General features: G+C 40.5%; 1 protein-coding gene across 1 annotated transcript in view; it reads right to left on the bottom strand.

Annotated features, from left to right (window-relative positions):
• Positions 1-26,694, bottom strand: part of bnc2 (basonuclin zinc finger protein 2) — a 166,050-nt gene extending 139,356 nt beyond the window's left edge. Inside the window, exon 1 of the mRNA XM_005456976.4 lies at positions 25,944-26,694. Within this exon, the coding sequence (XP_005457033.1) occupies positions 25,944-25,946 (3 nt within the window). The 5' untranslated portion in view covers positions 25,947-26,694. The remainder of the gene's footprint in view (positions 1-25,943) is intronic.
• Between the last annotated feature and the right edge of the window lie 329 nt (positions 26,695-27,023).

The raw sequence follows: 27,023 nt of genomic DNA, 5'->3' as shown, positions 1-27,023 counted from the left end.
GTATGCAGCCCAATGGACACCATCTGCATGAACACATTTTTTTAAAAGCTAGCATTTCAAGAGTGTGGCCGCGCACGCACGCGCGTGTGTGTGTGTATGCGTGTGTACGTGTGCAGAGTCGGAAACCAGGAGCAAATGCTTCACGCCAAATCGGGGGGGACGAGGTGGGAGAGCAGGACATTCCTGGGAGATGACAAGCCATCACAGTCACACACCAGCACAGGAATGTTGGGAAAACAGACAGGGTGGGCGAGTGGGTGTGATGCAGGGTGGGAGGATGAGTTAGCAAAGGGGGAAAAGAGAGAGAGAGAGAGGGAGCAAGACATGAGATGCAAAATGAAGAAAAGTTGTCACTTCATTAGAGCAGTAGTCATGGGTTTCCAAAAAGGAGCGGAGGAGTTGCTGTAATTAGTTTGCACTCACTGAAAAGAGAGAAAAGAGGAAGAGATACAAAGAGAGAGAGAGAGAGAAGTGGATGAGAGAAGTCTGACTTTTGCCCCATCCCCATCACTGCCCCCCACCCCCACTCCCCTCATCAGCCCACCCCTACTGCTGGTTAACTCCAATTTCTGTCATGCAACTGAAAAACCACTGGAGGGGTGAAAGAAAAAGGGAAAATGGATGAAAACAAATCTTTGAGTGTGTGAGTCTTTGTGTGTGTTTGTATGTGCTTTGAGTGAGTGTATATAAGTTAGAGGTGGGCTCGCCATAACAACGACAAAGAACCCTGAAATGAGCTGAAGGAATGTGTCTGGTGGCAGCACAAGAATATATATATAGGGCCAGCAAAGAGTACGTGGGGGGGTGAGAGTGTGAACACTAGTGAATATGCGCTCCAGATGTGTCGGCCTGTCACGCTGCAAGTAAACACCCTCGCTGATGGACAGCTCGGGACTGGATGGCCTCACCGTCTTCCCCCTGGGGAGAGATCTGGAGAAGGAAGGAGGAGAGTGGAGGGAAAGGAGGAGAGCTGGAGCCAGATAGGAGGAGAAGCTGTGGAGGGGGAGTGCTGGGTGAAGGAGGTGAGAAGAGGGTTCTGTGCTGAGGTACCCCGGCCAAAGGCAAGTCACCCTGAGGACCTGCGTAGCCTGGCAGGCTGGATACAGAGGAGACAGAAAGAGACAGGAGCGAGAGAGAGGGGGGAACCGAAAGTAAGTGAGAAAGAGAAAAAAAGAGGCATGGGTGGGGGGTAAAAGGAGAAAACATGAGGGAGGGATAGTGAGGAAGGACTGGGCCTGATTGTTCCCCTCCTGTCCCTCCTCCATGTGGCCTCCAAGGGGGCTCCTGCAGCCTCAGCGAATTTCCGTCTGGCACAGACCTGCGAGCTCCTGGGAGCAAACTGAAATATGAACTGCAAGAAGGGAGGATGGGAAGAGGGACAGAGGAAAAGAAGAGGAAAGAGAGGGTAAGAGTGCAGACAGGAGGGACAGACAGGAATCTCAAACGAGGGGGCTGATGTGGTGTACATCAAATGACAAGTACACATAATTCCTTTTGTGTGTGTTTTTGAATGCCCAGGTTTGAGACATCACCCTTTAAGATTCCTGCCACCATCCTATTTCACCCTGGAGGAAATTCTTCGTGTAGTCCTCAGACTTCAGAAAAATGACATTTATCTTTCCAGAAGCACGATCAATGAGTGCTGACATCTTAATCACTTTATTTTATCAGTGTTTTTTGGAGTCCTAAATACATTCTTTAATAAAACAAACAAAATGAAAACAAGATGGGTAAGTAAGGTGACATGTAGGTTTAATGTTGGTCCATAAACAGAATTTCCATTAAAATATAGTTAAAAGTTAAAAATTGGTGAGCTTTTAATTGCGAAACTACTTCATATGTGTGTGTGGTTTGTTTTCTTTTATTGTTTGTTTTTGCTTGAAATAAAAGCTGCTGGCATGCACACACTGACATGCTAGTGCAAACAGCCACATGTTAAAATCCCACATCACTTTGTGAGGGTGTACCTTTCCTTTTACACTCTTATGAAACTTGTACTGTGTGGTATTATTCCAACTGCTCGGCTGTTATTTTAGCTGCACCGGACAGGAGCACCACTACCAAGTCTGAGGGAGTGAGAGAGAGAGAGAAAGAGCGCACATGACTAAATGACTACATATACTACAGTCAAGGGTCAAAGTAACCAGCTTCCTTTATTCTTGTTACAATAACAAGTAATTCTTTTTGTGTGGACACTTGAACTGTTTTCAAAAAAAATCTCAAATTCAATTCTTATTTAGGTTTGTTTTTCTTTTTCTTTTTTTTCTCCAACACTGTACTTCTGTACTGTATACTGTACTACCCTAAATTTCAAATCAGAAACATTACTAAAAAAACTCAAATGTAATAAGTAGTTATGAATCTGCTTCTTTGTTTGCAACTGATGAAGAGAGAAGCTACTAAGAGTCGTTGTCAGCTATAACAGCTACTCTTCTCATACTGATTGATTGACTGCAATTCATGTGCACATCATAACTTGAGTTGAGCTGTAGTTGTTACTTTGTAACCAATTCACATATTTCTACAGAAGACTTCTTCTTCACTTGATTGGTGCAATCTCCTTTTTTTCCAGCAACTTTCCAGTTTGAAGCTTAGTGTTTACTCAGAGCCCAGTTTGTTTCCTAAGCGATGTTTATGAACTGCTGATTTTTAAAGCCCAGTTCATGTTCTGTAAAAGTTTTATGTTCAAAATCAGTGCTTCTTAAACAATGGTACTAACAACCCCAGAGGTACTGTAGGTGATAACGCATGTATTTTTCGGTTTTAATCATTGAATCTTTGAAGCTGTAAAACCTCACAGAAGAAACATGATTGTAACTCAGAGCAAGTTTAAGATATTTATAAATGATCTTTAATGAAAAAAGATACAAAGTTATCGTGAGGCCTCGTTTTCAAAATGCAAAACAAAAAAGAGTTTTTACATTGCAAGTTTGATGTTTAATAGTTTAGATACTGATGATGCAATGCTATATTTGTAGGCTGTTTTTATGACCAAAAATCCATCCATCCATTTTCTACCACATATCCCATTCAGGATTGTGCGTTTTCAGAAAAAAGGTCTGCTTTAAGTAAACCGCTAATTATTCCACAAAACATTTACTGTGCAGAACTACTTTAATTTGACAGAGAAATCTGTGATATTATTAGTTTAAAAACTATTAAAAAAAAAAAAAATTTAATTTGATGTTAAAAAATAATCATTATGACATTTTGTCAAAGACATAAGGTTTTAATGCTGACTGCTTGAGTCACGATTATACCGCATGTGTACTACATGATAATGAAAGTGGCTCTGGTATCCTTTATTAAATTACAGTGCTTAACAGAAAATCCCTTAACCCACCCCACTTTCTACAAAGTACTTTTATTAAATGTAGAAATTCTCTTTTTACATGGATTTTTATTCAGGAACATGATTTTGAGACTTCTTTCTCCGCTAGGAATCATTTATGAGACACTTGTAAAGTCACCGAGAGCTGCCCGCTGAAATTTGACAGATTACCAAGCAGTGAAAAGCAATAACAACCTTGTTTGTAATCATATACTACAAATGTGATATGTCTTGTAATCATACCCTGCAAATGTGACATGGCACACATCTAATACACCTTTACTGAGGTGTTCCGAAATCACATTACTCGATCTGCTAAATGCGGAGGGCTCGTGTTGAGCAGATACATTTGAGTCCCGTCAAGTGCAATGGAGCTGCTATCAGAAAGCAGCACTGATGACACTACTGCATTAAGCAGCTGTCCACTCCCATGATCATTAGCGCGATATGGATGCAGTGGAGCAGTGAACAGGATGCTGGGGTTGTTACAAAGACAGCTCTCCAGGGGAAGAAGGAAGAGAGATGAGTCTAAACAACATCAAGTCCCTGCAACCCTCAGAGACAGGGTCAAAACTTTTACAGGCACAAAACAAACATACAGATTGAATTCTCCCAACATCTTTCCATGATAATCAAATTTTATTTCACTCAGCTTCTGCAAATACAGAACTAGATGGAAGTATCATGGGAAAGTGGCCTTTTAGGTTTCAAATAGAAAAAAAAAAGAAAAACAAAGTGACAAAGTGACTTACATTTAATGCCAAACTGAAATTTGAACTCTTCACTTGCTCAGGATTGTACGCCAAGAGGTAACGAGCCTGTTTCATGTAGAGAAACTGAAGCGTGTTTGGTGTTGTAAATCACAAATCTCTGTTTAGTTTTGCTTTCACTGACTGATTACTTCCATTTTCGCTGGTTTTTACTTTCACTTTGACTTTGCTGTTTGGTTAGGTTTAGGCACCCAAACTACATGATTAGGTTTAAACAGTTTTAAGTTTAAAATATGCCCCATAAAACATTAACCCTGCACATTAAAAAAATATGGGTAACCTCAAGGCTATACACAAGATGCCAGGGGTCCCGAACAACTGTCAATATGTTACAAGTTGGGCAGTGAGAGTTGTATTTGAGGCTCTGAGCATGTAAACAAGCCAGCTACAGTCATACTGCAGGTATTTTCTTCTTTTTTTTCAAAACAGCACTGCCATCTTTTAGTTATTGGCAATATGCTTAAAGTGATTTGACGAATTCATAGCTGTTTAGAAACTAGGTGTCAAGTCAGATTCATGTAGACACAACATAAAAGCCTCATAGCCTGAAACTCTGTTGACCCATTCATACCAGCACTGTTTGCTCCCACATTTCCTTCCCTTTATGTGTGATAAAGAGATGTATTTTTGTGATTTCTTTAGTAACAAAAAATAAATGCAATTCCATCACTAATAAAGCTAAGAATAGCTTCTTAAGAGTATAGAGCTCTTAGAATTCCAAACCTGTGAATTTGGAGGTTCTGAAACTTCAGTAGAGCAAGCAAAACTTTTCATGAAGAAATTCACTTTAAAGTCTATGCTTGCCCAGAAAAAATGTGTTGAGGTTGTTACGACAAAAACAAAATCTGATCTCTCGCACTCAATCTTCCATAGGTACAGTACCTGTTAACTACGCGTTGACACAAATTTGTAATCAGCCAATCACAAGGCACTATCTCAATAGATCTAAGCATGGTCAAAACAACCTGCTGAAGTTTAAACTGAGCATCAGAATGGGAAGAAAGGAAATTTTAAGTGACTTTGAACATGACAGGGTTTTTGGTGTCAGAATGGCTGGTCTATTTCAGAAACCACTGGGATTTTCCCACACAACTATCTCTAGGGTTTACAGAGAATGGTCCAAAAAGATTAAAATATACAGGGAGCAGCGGTTGTCTGGAAGAAAAGTCCTTGTTGACATCAGAGATCAGAGGAGAATGCCCAGACTGCTTTGAGCTGATAGAAAGGCAGCAATAACTCAAATAACCAGTTGTTACATCCAAGGTATACAGAAGAGCATGTCTTAATGCACAGTACATCAAGCTTTGAGGCACATGGGCTACAACAGCAGAAGGCCGCACCTGGTACCAATCCTGCCACTTCAGAACAGGAAACCGTTTGCACCAAAATCAGGCAATAGGAGACAAAATATTGCCTGGTTGGATGAGTCTTGATTTCTGCTGCAACATTTAGATGGTGGCATAAGCATTTGATGTAAACAACATGAAAGCATGGATCTGTCCTGCTTCGTATTAACAATTCAGGTTGTTGTTGGTGGTGTGATGACTTTGGGGATATTTTCTTGGTAGACTTAGAGACCCACCTTCTGATGACTGCTTCTAGCAGGATAACAGCTCATGTCACAAAGCTCAAATCATTTCAAACTGTGTCTTGAACATGACGATGATGTCACTGTACTCAAATGGCCTCTATGGTCACCAGATCTCAAACTAATAGAGCGCCTTTTGGATGTGATGGAACTAGAGATTCACATCATGGATGTGCAGGCAACAAATTTGTATCAACTTTGTGATGCTATCATGTCAATTCAGACCAAAATCTCTAAGGAATGTCTCCAATACTTTATTGAATCCATGCCATGAAGAATTAAGGCAGCTCTGAAGGCAACAGGGTGTCCAACCCCAGAACTAGAGAGGTGTACTGAATAAAGTGGTTGGTAAGAGTACTGGAGTTCTCCCCTGTTCATCCCCCTGTGAAGATAAAAGGTAATACTTTGGCGCCACGCCTGATCAAACAGTCGCAGTTTTGAGAGTTATTTTATTGGCTAGCGTTTTATATTACAGAAAATGCCATATTTTGCTTACTGTGCTTTGCTTTGATAAGATATGCTAATGTTACCTTGCTAGTTAGCAAGGTTAGCCGTGGCAGCCTTGAGGACCAGACCTGCTCTGAAACTGTGACCATGAAACACGAATTCCACGATGCTTCAAAAGCACACACACACCGCTAAAGATAACCGCTCATGAGATTAAGGAGAAAAAAAATTCCAAAACTGTTTAAAGTTTGAATGACTGTGTTAGCCTTTAGCATTTATCAAATTGTAACTTAGCGATGTAACCTTGCTCTCTGAATATTCCCACCATCTGGTCAATGAGGTGCAACTGTGGTAAGATAGAGTCTCTAATTAGCTTTATTCAAAGTTTTAAGTAAGGGATTAACAGATAAAAATCTGAGGTTGCTAAAGATTACACCGGAGAGAAGCGTTTTTTTTTCTCTCATTGAATTGGCTGCCATTGCTGTTGGGTTCCATGACCTAGAGCTATGATGTAAGAAGACCAGGGGAAAAGATGTTTATACTTATTAATCCAAACTTAGCATACACCTAGCTAGTGTATAATTTCCAAAAGCATATGTTTGTTATTGCTTTGGAGATATATGTGCCACTGTCAGTGAGGACGGTCTCCTGTGTTTTCCACTTAATAGCAAAGTCACGCAGGGAGTAATTATTTGTGACGTGGAGAAAGATTCAGCCTCCTACCACACATGTCCTCAGATACACTCCTCAACATTTATGCATGGTCCCAGGAGATCAGACGTATGACTTCTTTTTGTGTGTGTGTGTGTGTGTGTGTGTGTGTGTGTGTTTACTGAGCTACGGATGGGTTCCACCTCAGAGTCATGGCTTGAGTGAATATTCTTAGCACGGTGGGACAGTCCACAACACAGTGCATCCCTGTAGACCTCTGCCCTGCCTGCCTGTACCCTCTGATTTGGACAGAGGGCAATCAAGCAGACCCAGTAAACAATACACAGTCAGGCCCTGGAAAACCACAATAGCTCCTCAATGTATTCCTCTTATATCACTAGGGACACCAGTGTTTGTCCAATCACTGTCGGAGTCAAAGAGAGGCAGTATGGAGGGACTATTAAAACGATCAAGGAGATGCTATTTAATGGCCAGTGGAAGATAGACGGCAAAAGATGACATGCTATACAGTGCTTTCATAGAGCTTCTTAGGGATCAACCATTAGAGTGATGGCCCATGGGATATATATATATCTATATATATAGATATATATATATAAAGAGAGAGCGAGAGAGTCAGAGGCTCCTTTTCACAGGCATTTTCTTGTTTATTTTATCCTGGAAATGCCTCCAGAGATCTCAGTGCTTTCTGAGCCAGTAGGCAGGAGAGGAGGGGGCATATGAGGCCCTTCGTGTGGCTGCCCTGAAGGGGGAAACTCCCCAACACTTTTAGGACATCACACAGTGAACCTGTTGGTACAGATAACTTCAGACAAGCTCAAAATATCTGCACAAACTCTGCAACATACAGGGCTTCATGACCTTATGTCCTTCGTGACAAAAATGCAGAATCATTGAATTTCTAACTCACAGTGCACAGAAACCACTGATTTCTTAAAAGGGGCTATAACAAAAGGTAAAAAAAACAAAAAAAAGAATTCCAATCCTGACATTACTGAAACAAACCATGCTGACTGTAGAACATGGCATGTAAGCTGACAAAGACAGACAGTCAATGTCAAGTGGAAGATAGACTAGTGGACTTGTGATTGGGAAGTTGTTGGTTGGACGTCATATTTAGAGAAGTTTAAAAATGCATTATCCAATACATCCTCTCAACAGGTCGTATTGTTAACTATGATAGGAATGAAAATATTTGGACACCAGAGTTGAAGCTAATGCAAAAGGTTAACTGGGGTACAGAAATCTATTTGACCTTTTTACCTACTTTCTAGTGTCCGACATGTAATTTCCTGCTTTCTGGTGATATTTTTGAAAAGCAAACATGTACAAAAACAGCAGCTGAAAAAAAGAATCACACAGTAGCAAATTTCTTTTTTCTTTTCTGGGTTTTGCTTCAGTCAGTTTGTTTATGGAGAAAACAGTTTGGTTTTGCTTGCTGCCATGAGAGGAGTGCAAGAAAGATACATTCTTTTCTATGTAGGACTAGCTATAGCAGTGACAGAATCTGTAGTGTCATCTACAGACAGAAGAAGAAATGAGTTTTCCTCTAACACTACCAACTCCTACATTGGCAAATGATTAGGGTGCTGAAAGCATCTCATTATCAGTATTTATGAGGGAGTGCACCAGCCGGAGTAATGACAGCTTTACTCCAAAGTGGCACTTTCTACTTTCCCCTCTTTCCCTCTCTCTCGCCATCTCTCTATATATACAGGACAGCTATATATTGTGTATATATGGATAGTTTCTGACACTTTCAAAGTTTTTTTTGTTAACTAATACACAAAATTGGTCTGAGACAATAATTCAGACTGGGAATTTCACTCCATCCCAGACAACCCTGTTCATGAAAACCACCAGGCCACCAGCTAAGTTTGTAAGCTAACCCTATTTGTTGATGTAACCAATACCAGAATAATTACAAATTTGGTCACTGAGTTCATTTGGGAGTAAAGTACAAATGATTAGTTGCTATGATTAGGGGTGTCTTTGGGTCAGGAGGTAGCGCATGTGCTCTGCTGATCAGAAGGTTGGTGGCTCGATCCCTGGCTCCTTAAATCGGTATGTCAAAGTATCCTTGGGCAAGATACTACCAAACCTCAAGTTGCTCCTAATGCATCCATCAGAGAGTCAACATTAGGTTAAAATGTGCTTAGGCATACAAAAACAAACAAGTGTTTGAATGTTCAAATCGAGTGGAAAAGTGCTATATAAGTACAATGTAGTGTAATGTATTAAATCACACTGAAACTTGCAAGGCTTGACATAGTGCCAATAATTTGGGGTCTTATCTATATTATGTACTATATTCAAAACACACACAAATAAATAAATAACAGGCCACTTCCCCTAGCCATCACTCTTGAATGATAAACTATGAGATATGGTTCTCTGTCAGCAGATACTTTTTAATTTCAAAGAGACAGTTCACAGTTTTTTGAGTAATGTTGGCAGTTGGCTTTTTTGACATCTCTATGAAAACTACTGGTCTGCGTTCATTCTCTTAAGATCATCCTATGACTCAACAATGGTTGTAGGTAGCAAGATAGTCCCTCTTTAGCACGTGCATTGCCACATTCATAGCTACGGGCATTACCACGTCTCGAGCTGGCAGTTCAAACTGATACAGCTCAGCACCAATACGGTGTTCCTCCAGACTACTATCTGCCTCGGGCGATTCGGGAGAGGTATAAAGTCCTCGACCTTAAAAGAGCCCTCCAGGTGTCTTGTGAGTCTGTGTCACTCACTATTACTCTCTTTGCTGGGGATGTCACTGAGCAATTCCTGTCTCTCGAATCTCCCCCAACTGATGGAGTTATGGTCAAAGATGGGGTTGAAAAATTTTTTACAAAAATTTTTATGGTAAGTCCTGGCATTAACGCAATGTGATTTCTGCCTGATTTGAAGTGAAGAAATTCAATGAAGTGCAGGTAAACGGCATATTTTACGCCAGTATTATAATATAATATTCATTCTGCAACACTAGCATACAGTTTAGAGTTCAGGTTAGACATAACTTTATGGACGTCTGTGGTAGATGTGCATGGTTTTGCCAGTCTATGTATACCTGTTACATAGCAAGTTGGGGGTTTTTTCAAAAGCAGCTGCATGTTTTTCCTGTGTGTGTATTAGATGCTAGGTACAACATGCTAACTTTAAAACCATCACTTACAAGCAAAAGCTGCCTCCAATCTTAGACATGAGGACAATGAGTAAAAACAGTCACTGCACTTAAGCCAGTGAAGCCAAAACGCCGTTTACATGTCAGTGCGACTTTTTGAAGCTTTTCTGTAAGCACTGTAACACAAAAAGAAAAAAGGCAAAATGTCCTCTTTCATCTAAATGACAGAGCTGTGCAGTACCTCAGCGTTCTTTGCCTGTTGGGTCTCAGTTAAACTTTTACCGATGAATTGGTTGAAAGGTTGTTGTTTTTTTGGACAAAGCTTACAACTCTATTTTTGACTAATATGCCTGACTTAGAAAAAGGGGCTTTTAACATCTCCTTCTTCTGTCTGCAAGCCTGAAGAACACTGTGTTTTTTCTTGAAGTATAAACTGAATCTAAGGTCTCCTCCTTTGTCAAAAGTGGTTTTATTGTGGACTGTGAATGCAACATTATAAACAAGGTTAATGATAGTACTTGCACTGTTGCATTAGGACTATAAAACTATTATTTATACATCGTAACTTTTCTGAATGTTGAGTAGAGTTATGTGACATCATCAATATGAAATGGTCAAAATGAGCGTACACAAAAATGAAGAAAAAGATGACTCTTCTACATCCACACTTCTATTCAACATTTTATTTATCTACATTTAAGGAACATTTTTGGGAAAACTCAGTATTTTGGTGGGGAAAAACTCAACAGATTCTCAAAAGTGAAGAATAGACTTTTTAAAATTAAACCATTTGTGTGCAGACATGAGCTAACATCCTCCTCGAGATCAGTCAACGCGTCAACTTCTTTGTCAGGAGCTTTAGCTCTAAACTAGCAAACTTGTTGAAAATCTGATTTCTGTCACAGATACATGCTATCTCTGCACTAATAATTTTTTTCATCTGAACACTCAACCCAAGAGACTGAGGAGATTTCTTATTAGTTTGGATTCTGTTGCCTTGAGGGGGGAGAAAGCGATGAGATATTTGACCAAACGCAGAAACCCAATAAGGGGCCATCGATTAGGAGGGATGAGCACCATATTGGACACACAGGTGGCAACAAAGAAATTAAAAAGCTGCAACAAAGAAATGGAAGGAATCAAAACTAGGGCACCTTAAATCTCTTTGCAGGTGAGGGGTGTTTGGGCAGCCTGAAGATAAAGTCACAATAGTAAACTTGCATGAATGGTGCAATATAGACTGAAAATAGTCTATTATCTGATGATCTGATGATCTCCAGGAAAGTGATAAATCTTTTATGTTCATACTTTTCTGTTTATAGAAAAAAAGGTATGCATATTTTAAACTATCATGGTTTTAGTAGTTAGAGTTTGACCGACTTCTCACATGCCTGCAATGTTGAACTTAAAGTAAATTTGGTTAACTTAACTCAGTGTTCACTTAAAGCTATGTATATCTGAAATTGTATTTCTCATTTATTACAATTAATTTGTCTGATTTATCAAGCTAAACACTTTTCATAAAGATCATTATCTGGCGGAGAGAAGCAGAGAAAAACGTGTCATAATATTCTGCTTCGTTTTTTTGTTTCTTTGATACTATATATAGAAATTCATCTAGCCAGTTCAAAAACACTGTGCAGAACCAGTACTTCTGTAATGAAACAGACTTTCGACTGTGTTGTTTTCTTCACTTCAAAGTGGGTTAAAGGTCTGTAGTTTGTGCCATTAATGCTACAAACACAAGGGAAAACAATGGTTTAAGACCACAGTATAACCAAAATTACTGTGAGTGTGTGCAATGAACTTCCAATCTCCTGCCTATTAAATGAGTGCTTCGAAGAGGGTCTCTGTCTTCAAATCAACGTTGTTGTTTCAAGATGACAGTAAAGTGGTAATAAGATAGAGTCAGTCTGCGATCAGTTGGCAATTAAATTGGGTCTTTTTGTGTTGATACTGTAATCAGCTGTGATAAATCAGCAGAAATTGTAAATATGTTGCCATGTGCATACAATTGCAAAATGTTTGAAATCTGTTTGTGTTTATACATTTAATGGAAATAATTTGCAAATCTTTGTCAATTTTTGCAAAAGTGATCAATTCAGACCATCATTGTTTGGTGAAAGTTTGACAACCACTGGACGACTCGTGTAAACCTGTGGTAGCCAGAGGCTGAGGGTGGTTGCCAGTTAGGCTCTGCAACAACTTGAAATCACCACCAAATGTGAAAATATTCGCTGATATCAAGGGGCAACCACTGCTTTTTATGTCATATTTTCACTCCAGTGTGACTGAGCCACAAGTTAGTGGCAAGTTTTTATTAGTGTAGTAAACCTTAGATTTTTGATAACAACTTGTGAAGCATTCACAAAACTCTTTTGTCTTTCCAGGTCAAGATCACCTTTTTTGAAGATGCCATACAATAGCACAAAATATGTGCACACTACACACTGACACAGTACTGCATTACGCCATCACAGCTAATATCCACTTTTTCTATTCTGTCAACATACTGCTATGACAAATACCTGCTTTTATGAATTTGTTCAAACAAGTGAAGAATCAGAGTCTTATATGAATCTGGGTTTTTAAGCATTCTGGTGTCATACAGACACTTAACATGCTTGGGTGCGCTCAAACTGCTGCTATTTCCAATCATTTTCATGTAATCAAGAAATATCAGTGACACCTGCTCTTATGGTGGCTTCTGGCTGAAAATTCAAGTCTTACTAAATGCTAAATGCAGATATGGAATTTCTTATAGTCTTATTAAACATTGTTGTGTTGAAAAGTGGGGAAAACACACCTTATATTAAAGTTTGTAGTCTAAAAGGCACTGTGACCAGCCAGTAGAGCTCAGTTTATTTAACAGCATCTCCTAGTCATGAAAGCCATTGAATGTTGGTCAAGGCTGCTGTGGGGAACGCCTGCCTTGATTCTGTAACAGGCAATGGGCAGCTTGTGTGCTTTAACTGATGATTATGAAGGAAGTTTGGATGTAATGGTTATAGAATAATGGCTTTCTACATGCATATTTTCTGGGGAAAAGAAGGCTCGACCCTGAAAACAAAAAAGGAGGAGGATATGTCTCTATAGCTTTCATCAAAATGGTGGACAGCAACTGTGTAACCCTACAGAAAACCCTAAACTGTAAAATCTAATTAGTTCCCAGAACAAACTCGTTGCCTTAGAAAAACTAAGTACAGCTTTGTGCCCTTACTTAAGTAAGGGCACAAAAGGCAAAAATTAGAGCAAAGAAAGGAACAGAAGAAGAAAAGGAGTCAGGCAAAGGTGGCTAGGTGATAGAAAACAAAAGTAAAACAAATGTGAACCATGATGCAGAGAACTTGGGTGACTTGAAACAGTTCAAAAGCAACCGTTACAGATGCCATTATTTCTAGTGCTCCATCCATATTGCGACCCTAGACCCTTGGAGAAGAAGCAAACGGATGGATGGATGGATAACAAAAATAATACCGTTCTATATGCAATACTCTTGGCTTTTTATGAGGGGGGATGGAGAGCTCTCTCTTTGAAGAAATATGCACAGTAACTTAAAAAAAAACTTTTACTGGACATCAATATTGACCACATTATGTGTGCAAAAACCGTAAGGAGCAGACAAGCAGAGACAACTTCACAGCTACTTCTCATAGTGGCAAGGTTGCTTTCTGAATACTGTCTATATTTAACTTTGACAAGGGGGAATGAGTATGTTTGTGCTGTAAATACTAAGTGTGCAGGGGCTATAATATGAATTGGCTGCAACTGGATACATGTGACTAGGGGGCAAATGGATCTAATGGTAGTCTTAATGCTGGCCTTGAATAATGAGGCCTTTGTCTAATAAAACTGGAAAGCCTCCAAATACCTATAGGGACCTCAGCTAGTTAGAGCAATAACAGTCTATCAAAAGAGAAAGCAAAGTGATTACTTAGAGGGTAATAAATACAAGGTTCATGCTGAGGAGGGACTGGAGCCTAGAGTGCAAGAGAGAAAGACAGAGAAGCAGACAAAGTGAGACAGAAAAAGGGAAAGAAAGACCTTAGAGTATGTATACATTTATATATATACCTGCAGTAGGAAAACGCTCATACTGCAGGTATAGTCACTCCTTAACCTTGTGAATTTTTCAATAACCACAATGTTGAGATAGCTTCACTGAAAAAAACGTGCAAGTGAATTGAATGTATGAGGACCTTGATCACTTTAGAGGGGACAAGTATGAAAATAAGGAAGAATTAGAAATAAAACTTCTGAACAGGTATTTTTTTTTCTCCAGGATACTTTGAAAACTTCTTCCCACCTCACATTGTAATTCCTTTGAGAAATAGTTTAAAACTCAGCTGAAATGTGCTACAAGAAAGGACCACCAAACAAAGACCACAGTCAAAGCCACTGAGTGCATTTCTATCGCGGCCAAGGGCAAACACTTCTCTTGAGAAGGAACATGAAGTTCCAAGGAAATATTGTCCCTAATTCAAAATGACAGAATAGAGTTCAAGCGCAGATGTCAAGATTGTTTTGAATTTGAAGAACAGCTTAAAATCCCATCAGGCACACTTTGATTGCTTAAAACAGCCAAAGCAAATTGGTAGCCCTGGCTTCAGCGCTTTCAAAAAAAGTTCCTCGCTGTCGACTGTGAATTCACGGGGTGTTTTAAATGGTGAGGTAGTGCTGACCTGGAGGAACAGCTTTAAGGCTGGAGAACTGGACACAATAACACCACCATCAATTACAGCCCTGAGAGAGGAAAGAGAGAGTCCAGTCAGAGAATTAGAGAGATGTGGAGCAGACAGGTGGATCGACAGCCTCCAGGCGGAGGGAGAAGGGTGGGAAAAAAAAGGATGACAGAGAGGACAGAAGAGAGACAGACTGCTGGTCGCTGCTCTAACTAAGTGACGAGATGAGGGTAAAGAAATAAATAAAGAGTCAGTCACACAGAGCAAGTGGTGGCCTGAGAGGGGGGAAAGGGGGAGGAATAGGAGCAATTGGGTGACAGAAGTGAGAGATGGGCTTCATCAAGACTGCTGCCCGATGGTCAGGGTTCAGGCTGTTGCACCATTGCTGTCCCTCTTTCTTCCTTTAGGGCCGGGGAAAATGTGCTTGTGTGTCAATGTGTGTGTGTGTGTGTGGATGCACATGGGCGTACTTGCTCGATCTCCAATGACACGTGAGCAATTCATTGCCCCCCTACGAGAGCGACCAATGCCTTAGCACACCACACCAGGCCCTGATCCATTTTAGCTAATGTATTACTGAAAAAGCATCACTGTCCACTGCTGACTGTGCTGGACTGACCTAAACACAGCTTTACTGAGCTTTGCTGAAGTGCACCGGGTGTTACTAGAGATGCTTCACAGCTCCCCTCACAGCAGATTCAGAAGTGTTTCCTGAGCGCGTCTGGAGTGCACAGTGAACAGAGCATGCCTTGGTGCATTTTGCGTAAAGTTTAGTTTGGTTCGATATTTTATAAAATTCATATGAACCTATGCGCCCCAAAGAATTTGTGGATTTAATAGCCTTGAGAATGGAGATTTTACAGTGTTACCTGAACCTGGCTAAATAAAAAATTACAGCAGACTGGAAATCTGATGAATTTGTTCTATTCCAGCCCTGTGTCTGAGTAACTGCAGGGATATGCAACTAAACTGAAGCAGAAAATGTAATTTAAAGGAAATGTATTTCATTTCATTTTCATTTAACACAAAATAATTTAACACAATCTTGGCATTAATGCTTTAATATATATTTTGTCATTTCAAATAAAGTAAATAATGTATTTCCTCACATCTCCATGATACTTTTTAACTGTTATGTTTGCCATTGGCCACAAAAGAAATCCACACAGTGGCTTATACTGTGTTCTTTCATTGGGCCAGAAACACCTTTTTAAACTTGGAAAAGACCGTAGCTCTGGTTAAAATAAACACTTTTTAAAAGGACCTTTGTTTGAAGCTTAAAGTAATAAAACACACTGGAGACAAACTATGAACCGTTTGGAATTGCGATGTTGTTGCTTTTGAAATGGCTGCTTCAAAGACATAGACCGGGTCTTCAGGTCATAGTCGGTTGCATTATTCAAAGTTACTTTGGTGATAAAATGGTAAAATGGCATAGGCGCTCAGCCATCTTGCTTTTGCATAGGAATATAACCAGAATACAGCCAGTTGGCAACCAACTGTTCTCTATGCAAAAAAGGCTTATTGCAGATAAGTTCACTGGAGCAGACTGACTCAGACTGACTGCAGTGTGTTGGTGGATTTATAAAATGTATATAATTTATAAATAACTTGCACACCTTCAACAATTAGTCTCTCCAACCTGCCCAAGACAGACTGCAACCAGCCCAAGACTGCAATTGTTTGGGGACAGGTTGCCTCCCACCTTGTCAAAGGTGGTGTGTTGCACACTCAGCCTCTGGTCGGTCAGTTGGTCACTGCAACTTACTGAAATCAGTCGCCAAATAAGAAAGAATTCAAGGAAATCACTAAGGAACCACCAAGTTTTCCTAGCTGCAAAGAGGTCACTGACCATGTATCCATCCACCAAAATGTTCTTACTTTGCAGACCACTGGGGTGGCTGTAGCTCAGGTGGTGGTTCAATCCCCGTCTGCTCCAGTCTGCATGCCAAATGTTCTTGGGCAAGTTACTAACCCCAAGTTGCTCAGATACATCCATCGGAGTATGAGTGTGTTTCAATGTTAGATATAAAGCAGAATGAGCATATAAAAAGTGCTTGTGCGACTGGGTGTGATTGGGCGAATGAGGTAAGTTGTGTAAAGCGCTTTGAATGCTCAGAGAGAGTAGAAAAGCACTATATAAGAACTAGTCCATTTACCATTTACATATGAGTACAACCTGAATGTGTTTTGTTAAACAGCTAAAATAAACAAAATTGTGTCATTTTGAAAACAATAGATAGATGTATAAAGTGTGAATTCTCAAACTGATGCATATTCCGCTTATTTCCTCTCAGATGAAATTACATAAATTATTGTTGATAGAAAATTTATTACTCAAACACACATTCTCTTTAAAGTGCTTGATGTGCAAAGAGCAGAAAAGTGAGGGTAGAGAGGAACAGAGGAGGAGAGTGAGGGAGACAGGGCGACAGACAGGAGAAGGAAGGGAATGGGGGAGGGTGAGGGCACTGGTCTGTCCTTCCTTGGGGACCAGACTGCCCCTCCTGCTTGCCCATTAAAAACAGAATTCCTCCACAAACTGTTTGTGTTTTCAGTCCAACTCCTCCAGGGTGCTGCTTGCCACAGCACAAGACGAGTGTCCTCTCCTTCTCCGGCGTCTCCCTGCTCTGCATTGTAGCTAACATTCCCTTCCCTGTTCTGCTGGAGACCAGTCTACTATCAACATGTGGCACATGTCCTTGACAAGTCAAGAGGACCCTTCACCATAGGAGTTGGGCAGCAGTGTCAACCACGCACTCCATGTTTCTCCCTTTCCCCCTTGTTCTCCCTTACCCTGCCTTCCCTCATTCACCCTTCCTCTCTTAATATTGAGTTGCCAGGGTAAAAGGGGGCCAGAGGAATCTAATAACTGTGACAGTGGGGCTTTTTTGGCATTGTTCCTGAAGCTGTGCAGACACACACAGGGCTGTCAGCTGGCTCTAATGAAAGGTTAAATGAATAGGACAAAGTGACAGGAGGTACAATAAAGAAACAAGGAGGAGGAGAGAATGTGTATGCAAGCATGTGTCCATGTCTCAGTGTGACATTGTCTCGAGGGCGGCCTCCTTAGTAAGGAACAAGGACGGCCCCTCCGCAGTTTTGCAATATTCAAAACAGATTGGTTTGCGACAGTGCATGTGCACTTTTATGTGAGTCTGTGCCGTGTGTGTGTGTGTGTGTGTGTGTGTGTGTGTGTGTGTGTGTGTGTGTGTGTGTGTGTGTGCCTCTCCCACCAAGACACAGATGCTGAAGAGGAATTCCAGCATGGGGTTCTTTGATAAATGTTAAGGTCGCTGGATGAAGGGAGGGACAGAGGCTGGATGGGGAGGAGTGGATGGGAGAGCGGGTGCGGTGGGGAAGAGGCAGAGGGAATGACGAGGGGGGACGCATGTCTCGTCTTGTGCCTCTCCCTGCCTGTGCCTTGGTGGAATGCAGAGTCACATGAAAGAGGCCCTCTTTCTCTCTCCCTCTCCCTGAGACTCGTCTCTTGTATCTGTCTCAAAAGCGCCACTGTCCCCCTCCTGACACACTACCTGTCAGCACATTTCTCCTCCACTCCAAAAACACCCACAGCCACAAACACATGTGAAAACACACACACACACACACAATCATAGACTGTACATGCAGGCAGAAACACATACAGATGTGCCCTTCACACACAGTTAATGAGTGTTAAGTTTCCCTCAAACAGGAAAAGTGAACTAAGACAAACAAACACACAAAATCCTATCATCCTGAGACCGCTTAATTACTATGATTATCACCATAAATAGCACTTTTGTCACCAACAATCACACAGTAGGACTTCTAACATGTCATCCAGGTTTTTGGTGATGCGTTGCAAAGCGCGCTCAGCTCAAAGGGCTACAGCTTAGTCAATGAACCCTGAAAGATTGTGACAGAGATTAAAATACTCATACAGAGTTAAGTATTTAATGTATAGCATCAAAATAAATATTCTTTCCTCCCAAATCACAAGATTGAAAGACAGTACAAACTAATCACTACCTTGACAAGTCTGTAAGAGGTACAGTTGGGGTGCACAATTATGGCCAAGATTATTTTCAGCACTATATGCATATATATGGTTTTCTCTTTGTTAACATCGCATGCGCTGAATCTGAAGTATTTCTAAAGAATGACTGATGATCCACTTCCAGTGACAAGCTCTTCACCTTGTCCTGTCCCAGATATTTGCTTTTTTGTTTTATATCTGTCTTTTAATGTTGTGTTGCTCATCCAGACTAGTTATGCAAAAATTGCCGCTGTGAGGTGCAGGGAACAGCTGTGATTGGTGCATGCAAGCATGTGGTCAGGCACTTAATTGGGGAGTGCTTGATTTGTATTTGCTTTGCATTCTATTGGCGGGGCATGCATTTTCAATATGGCTCGATTGCGGGGAGCTAAAATTGTGACTGACATTCAAATTCAATTAACTATTCAGCCCTAAAGTATAATGTATAATTATTAAATATACGTATATAAGTTAATTAGCTAGCTTGTATCGCTGTCTATCTATCTATCTATCTATCTATCTATATACATATATATATATATATATATATACATATATATATATAATTACACACTTATTTTATCCGTAACAATTCCAGCTCAAAGTCAGACAAATGACTATTAAATAGATTATTTTCTGTTGTCACACTGTAAACACTACACTGTAAGCATATTTAAGTTGTTACTAAGAAAAGAGAACTGTTTGGGTTAAAATGCGCACTCTTTGACGTGGCTTTGTTTTGGATTAAATTTCTATTTCATTAGGGTCAGAGGTTATGGATTCAGTAATAATCACCTTGCCGCTGAGAGGAAAAGTGTCTTTCATACATGCACACATTCCACTGGACACATGAATTCATAAAAGCATTCAAAATGTAATTGAACACATATACAATGCACCGACATCCTTTGCTGATTTTTATCCAAAATCAAAGACATAATTCATTCAAGGCTAAAGAGTCCAAACTCTGCATTAAGGCTTGCTAATAGAAGCTAGATTATACATTCAGCCTACAAGGTTACCAGTGTGTCTGAAATATTATCAATATATTCAAGTGAGAATCATTGTCAGAAAAAAAGCCTGCCAAAACTAAAGTCTCGAAAAATCAAGGTGATTACGGCTCCCTTTGGCCCAGAATATATGGATTTACACACTAGTTAATACACACCAACAGAAACATACACACACATACACTTAAGTTATCTTTTTTTTTTATCTTACTAATATGAGAACTAAACAACATCCAGATGTAGGATACACAGCTGACTGTTGCAATAGTGTGTTTTTTAGGGAAAAGGCAAAAAAGTATTTCCATATAACAAAAAGCATATATTCTGCCACATAACCACAGCTGCAATCTCAGATTTAACCATATGCTTGTTTCTTATGCTTGTACATTTAACTTAGTATTAAGCCAAATGTAGGCCTTTAGGTCCAGCCTATGAACTACAGCTATTTGACATATTCAGTTTTTTGCCTGAATATTTGAACATGCAAAAAACAATTACTAGGTAGATAAGATCCCAGAGAAAAGGCCTATGAGCTTTTTAGGTACAGGATTTCTCACTTTGAGTTAAATGGAAATTGTAATTAATGACTGTATCGCTCTTACACAAAGAAAACGACTTCTTTGTGAGTCACACCAAAGTATAACTGGGAGAACGCCCAACCCTGAAGCATCTTGTTGCAACAACAGAACAGTTTTCACTATAAATACACTGTTGCAGCGCTAATATAACATCAGCAAAATGTTATAATCCTTGTAAGTCTCTGAAATCATATTTTAAACTGTATATGGTAACATTGCATCCAGTAAAATCAAACGTGCTGGTATATATTTGTTTACTCATCGATACTTCCTGATGCTGACTATAAGAGTGATGAGACAGTGTGACACGTGGTAACAACTTTCAGGCTGTCACCGGTGCACGCTGAACTGTCACAAGATATAATCTGTCAACAAGGACTCGTGTCGTAATGAGCATAATGGCAAAAAAAGAGTGACGATGTTTTACTCTGCTTAAATAAACTGATAAACAACACTGGCCAAGTACTTTGCAACAACAAAATAACTAAAAAATAATGGCACAGTAAAATGAGCTGCCCCTACAATGAGTCTGTCATCTTTCCAAGAAACTCCAACATCACCGTCTTGGATTCAGCTGTGAGGTTGGTGTAGCACCACGTGAACCAATTTTCCACCTGCTGCAGGTTCTGCTTAGATCTCTAGAGAAGTGGACTACGATTGCCAGCTTCTCCCTAGAGAAGCAGCTAAATAATACTGAGGGATACCACAATAGCACCCTGGCCACCGAGCTAGCCAGTAGGGAAAACACGACTGGGACTAAATCCTGAAAACAGTAGAAAGAGGATTGTGCCCTGAGAAATAAATCTTACATGCTGTTGTTCCATTTCTAAAACACTGCACGGGGAGACCAAAGACCTTATAATGTGGACAATCATAATCTGGCATATGATCTGCTTTTCATATAAAATCATATACATTTTTCATTACAAAATACTCTGTGTAAATTTTGCATTTTTAAGATGCATTGCTGGTGACCAGCTAGGCCCACTTCGTCCCATCTAAGTCCATGGGCGGACTCAAAAAAGCATTATGACGTGATCACATCACAGTCTGCATGACAGGGTAAAGGGGTGCAATGCATGTCAGCATATAGACACGGAGAGGTCCCAAGTCTACTTGATATAGTAACAGGCAACAAAAAGAAACTCAAAGGCACAAGTTCTCCTTTTTAGTGCAAAAACTGAACATGAAGTCGGTACGCGATCTGGAATAGTGTGCAATTAGAAAAAAACATCAGTCAAAACTTTAAATAAGGCTGCAGCCCAGCAAAGGAGTTGCTGCATATACACTGGAGCATGTCTTTAGCCTGTCCAAGCCCGCTATTTTAAAACAATGATAAATGCCATTCACAGGAAGGAATAACAGTAGCTGACCAATAAAGATTGCTTTGGTGTACGGTCAAAGAAGTCTGAAGAAGAAAATGCCTGGAATGAATTGTGGAGTTTACTTTGTCCATCCTTCGGTCAGTACATAAACAGATTTTAAATGAAAGAATTCTGGATTGAGAACCAGAGGAATCATTTCAAAGGCTATTCAGGTAAAAAAAAAAAACATTGTCAGGCACAGTTACTAGAAAAAGAACTAGACACTCACGGCAATAATTCCAAAGTCAACATGCTACGTCTCAGTCCTCAGGAATTTTTCATGAGCCACCACTTATCTTGTCATATCAGATTTCTTCCACCAGCTTTTTTGGAGGGAAGAGAAAAGACACCTTTAGGGCAAATTATTCTCTTCTAATCAAATCACTCTGTATGGCCTGAGGAGATCTTTCCATCCCTTTTTGAGTCACTCGGGCAAAGGCCACTCATGCACACACCCAGAAAAAAAAAAATACACGCAGTCATTCAAATGAACACTCACTTATTCGCAGCAGCAGTTTGTCGTCTTTTTATCTGAAAGCAAGAAATGAGACTCAACAGGAAAATAAAAAATACAAGAAGGAACCGAGGAACAAAGCGGCGTCTGGAATTTCCATCGCAAGTGAAATCCCAGATTTTCTCACTCCCTGTTCATGGAACAAAATCGAACAACTTTATTCTGGAGTGCAGTCAGTGCAGAAGGGAGCTATAAAATATAAATTATACCACATAACCCTATACCTCCCAACTGAGCCATTTGGTTACAACTATACTCCTGTTCGTTACACAGGTCCAGCGTCTCTGCTATTTCTATAGCGTCGACATGAATTATATCCCAGCCCCACTGAAGAACGTATGGATTACAAGTGAAAAGTAATTCCCCTACCGATTGGACAGTTGCCACCAAGTGACACTGAGGTGTTTATTTTACTCAGTCGCTGGTAATTAGTTCTGGACAGAATCAATTAAGGCCACCCCAAATTACATCTGAAAACCTAAGAGTTATGACTGCGCCTCAGAGGGCAGGAAAATGTATTAGGGTCGCTGCGCCAAATGTGTCCTATCGCAAATAAAGACAGAGTGAGTGAGAGGCTTCCACAAGCACTCAGTGTTTTCATGTTTTAGCACACAAGTATTCCCCAGTTCTTCCTGTTTCCTTACATTATCGCGCATAAGAAGTTTTAACATTTAACATTTGAAATGAAGCCTGTAGAAAACAAAAAAGGGCATTAAAGACATGAATGCATAGAAGTACAGGTATCAGGTTGCAGTTTGTAGCTCGGAGGCTGATTTTAATCTGATTAACTTGCCATTTCCAAATGTGATCCATTTTGTCACCGCAGAGACAATGCAATAATTGAGCAGACTGAAACTCTTACAGATATCAATCTGCGTGATAGTGTGAGACTAAACACATCTTAAATGCTTGTGTCATAACAGCTGTTCACCCTGTTCATTACCTTCTGCTATTTATGTCTCCTTATTTTAAAAAAGTTAAGAATCACATGAACACAGACCAAATTTCATAATGTTTTCACGAAGGTAAGTGTGTGAAGATTCAGTTCCTCGCTTTGTGTGTGCTGGGGTACGAAAAATGTAACTACGTCTCGCATATGTATATTGTTTTAAATCAAGTATGTCTCACGCTGTGCTCTTTATTAAATTAGGAGCCCTGCGATCCAATTTGTTTCAACATTTCACTGCGTCTCTGTTTTAGTCGCCAAAGCCCACAGCTTAGGTTCTGGTGTCTTGTTTAAAGATTTCCATCTCAAGCCATCCCTATGTATGTGACCCCCCCACGCCCCCTTTCAAAATATTACCTTTGCTGTCACTGCCAAGACACACTATCAGTCACTCAAGAGATTATCGGTGATGGGAATGGATGGAGAGGAGCAGGGCCATATCGGTACCAGTGACCCACCTCTGAATAAATAAGAACAGTGCAACAATCCAGCTTTGACGCTGCTGAAGCATCACAGAAACACTCGTGGGAGGAGATGGAAAAAGTGCTCTCTCTCTCTCTCTCTCAGATTTGCTGAATATCTTTACCTGTTAGCATGAGTGAAAGTGCATATTTCCTTTCATCTAAAATAAATGCTGTTGGTTTTTCTTCCTGATCTGCACTTACACATATTCCCCTTCACTTGTGCCTCTCTGAGGTTAAGCGCTGCACTTTCAAACGCGGCCTCATTACTAAAACTGCACAGAAAAATATGTTGGGAAATTATGGTCAAGCAGTGATTATCTCTCTAAATTCATCAATTGAAATATAGGCATAAGCAGCTGCATAAATAGGAGACAGCAGCAAATGCATAAATGCACCGAGTGGGTTATCAGCAGAGTCTTTATGCACTTAGCACTCATTCTTATTAAGTGAGGAGGCAGGGAGTTAGAAAGTAAGAAAGCCGGGGGGAAACAGTGAGGATGGAGTTGGTGTGGAGGGGTGGGGGTGTGGGGTGTTCTCGTTGTGAGGAGTAATCAGAGGAAGCCAGCAGGGGGGACAGGGAGGGTTGGTGGGGTCAGAGCAGAGCACCGCTAAGCAGCCTTTCTCTTCATTAGCAGACTCTCTAAGGGGGGGCGTCACAGGCCTACCTGTCCAGCAGATTATTGAACCGACTAACCAGTGGCACCCACCCCACACACACACACGCTCTCCCCTCTCTGATTCTCACAGACCCAGAGGAATCACGACCTAGCTGCAGATCCTTTGACAACTTTAACTTTTTCTTTAACCTCACGCAGCAGAAGTACAGGCTGGTGCAATAGGGGGTCTGTTTCCTGCATATTAAGGGACATGTACAACGGTGTTTTTCTCTAATAATTTTTGCGGATTTTTGTCTTAAAAATGTACAATTTTTTTTAATTGTTTCATTCAAAATATGCATTTTATTTGCTAAGCTGATTTGTTTCATGGTGGCTTTCACGCATTCTGAAAAAGTCATAATTATCCGACACAAAAAGCGCACGACAGAAGCATTTCGAACATGATGAAAATCATTAGCAGCATTTTAACATCTGCAACTTATGTGGTAAAGGAAATGTGAAATTGAACAGATCCCCACTCGGTCTGGCTGAGAGACAGCAGCACGGAGATAAAAGTAATGAAATGACACTCCAGGAATGTAAATTGGCATTCTTCACTGTAGTAGCAGCACCAGCTCATGAAACATCCTTGACACACACGCACACTCATACCAGGCCAAAATACTGTTAGGCATTAATCTCGCACACATCTCACTGACGAAAGTGTGAAGGTACTTTTAAGTGGGAACATTCATCTCAGTCACCCTCATTGTTTCTCGTTTTCTACCCCTCACACACTCTCTCTCTCTTTTCCTCTCCTCGTCTTTTGAAGCGTTCAGAAATGTCCAAACTGAAGTGTCTTAAGCTGACTTTGAAATTCAAGCTGGCCGTCTGCTTGTGTTTCAATGAGTTTGTTTTTATGGGTGAACTGTAACACAGGGGCACATAAACAGTGGGGGTGAACTAGTGTATTTGGCAAAAAAAATTAAAAACACACACACACACTTTACAAACTCTTAAAATTACCTAAAGGTTTTGGCTGCGTTGATAGCACAGGAAAACTTGTTTGTTCCTTAAAGGAGAAGGAATTGTGCAGAAAAAGTGAAGCAGGATTTTCAGAAGAGGGATTTTATGAGGCCTAAGAAAATTTACTTTCCAAATTTTAGACCCAGCTGAGGTAAAATCAAGTGTGTTCACATTGATCTAAATAAACTCACACTGTTTTTATGAGCCCCTGTGTGTCCTTGATGTATGAAGAAATTGCACTGAACTCTACTCCAATCAAGGCCCCAATACCAACTGGTATCAAAGTGGCTTATACGTAAATATCATGTAAACACTTTAACAGTTACACAATTTACAGCGCCTGGATTTTTCCTCTCAGACGCCACCTAAAAGTTTTTAATTTGTCTCGCAGGAGCAGAGAATTATGAAACACTTTCAGGCAAAAGCTTTAAATAATAACAAGTGAGGTTAGATTTTGTTAACTTACTTTTTAAGCCCCGTTTTTCCTCAGGATTTGAAAGGCTCAGAAACGCAACAGTTGGTGATTTTGTAAGACTCAGAGACGAGGAAAAGGTAAAGAAAAATGTATCTAAACAAGGTGAATAAATTTTTTTTCTATTAGTTTTACTGACAAATCTGGCAAATAAGTCATATGAAGCAAAGCAAACAGGGGGGAAATATATGACTTCAGCAAAACTTGTTTTTGTTTTTTTTCTTCTCTCGTCTGACCAGCAAACAAGTTAATAAAAAGTTACAGCTCCCGTGATTTGTCACACTGATGTGCCTAATCTGAAAAACTTCAGAAACCACACGCAGAAAATTCATATTTACCATTGCTGCATGTTGTTTCTGACAGACCCCGGGGCTCCTGGCACTTTTCAAAGTTGGCGTCCTCAAAAAAGTCTGATTTCGCCCTCAAGTGGGGAACTTTCTCCTCTTCAATCCTGTCCGATGTATATCTGGTGATTCACGCTCGGTTTTCTTTTCAGACTCAGCAACGATGTCTTTTCTTGACACTTCTAGGAGTAACACGGGGAAACGAGCGCTCGCTTTTTCATCCCGAGGTTGAAAGCGTCCCGACTTGAGAGAAAAACGCGCGTCGTTTGGGTACGGGTCGGTCTCACGGAGAGAAACGCGCGACCACGACACTCTGTCGCCTCTCCTTTCCCCCAAACCGTAAACTGAAGAAATCAAGGAAACTGCAGGGATCACTGTCAGCCAGAAGCTGAGTTGTAACTGCTTGCCCTACCTTGATGAAAAAAAGAGAAAAAAAGAAAAGCTTCCTACACTTCCCCGGTGATTTCCTTCTGCAGAGTCAGCACAGAGGAGAGCTGCGGACGGTCAGGGCTGGGGAGAAGGTGGCTGCTCTGTTGTGTTGGGTGAATTCAGATCAGTGTTTTACACGCCGTGTGTGACTGTAACCCAAGTGACTGCGGGTCCACGGAGCTTTTGCGCCTCATGAGTTGATTTACAATGTGCCAGCATGAGGATTCGCTTCGTCGTGCAAGAAAAATGTGCCAAAAACCCTTAGCCCCAAGATAAGAAATCGTCAGAGAGGCGTATTAAAAGCTTTCAGTATTTGAGAAGCAGCAGTGATTCAGTGATATTTCTTTTCCTTCGTGTGCATTTAGATCATATATAGTGTTCTAGTCTAAATAATACCGCCGATTTTTAACAGTATTGTCAAAAAGGGGAGTTCATCAGATCAGGCTGAAGGAGCAATACATTAAAAATAAATGCAAATGATTTTGAATGCTGTATCAGCTCTTTAGCGTCGGACACAGAATTTCATGTTATAACAAGAAATCTTCGCCCCCTTTTTTTCTTTTTTACTTTCTGTTCTCTAAGGCAAACACACGTGCGACCCTGCGCTTGTGCGCGCGCAAGCGTGTTTGAAGCAGTTTGAAATAG

The sequence above is a fragment of the Oreochromis niloticus genome, linkage group LG6 (genome assembly GCF_001858045.2).
Source record: "Oreochromis niloticus isolate F11D_XX linkage group LG6, O_niloticus_UMD_NMBU, whole genome shotgun sequence".
NCBI lineage: Eukaryota > Metazoa > Chordata > Actinopteri > Cichliformes > Cichlidae > Oreochromis > Oreochromis niloticus.
This window is presented reverse-complemented; position numbering and strand designations above follow the sequence as displayed.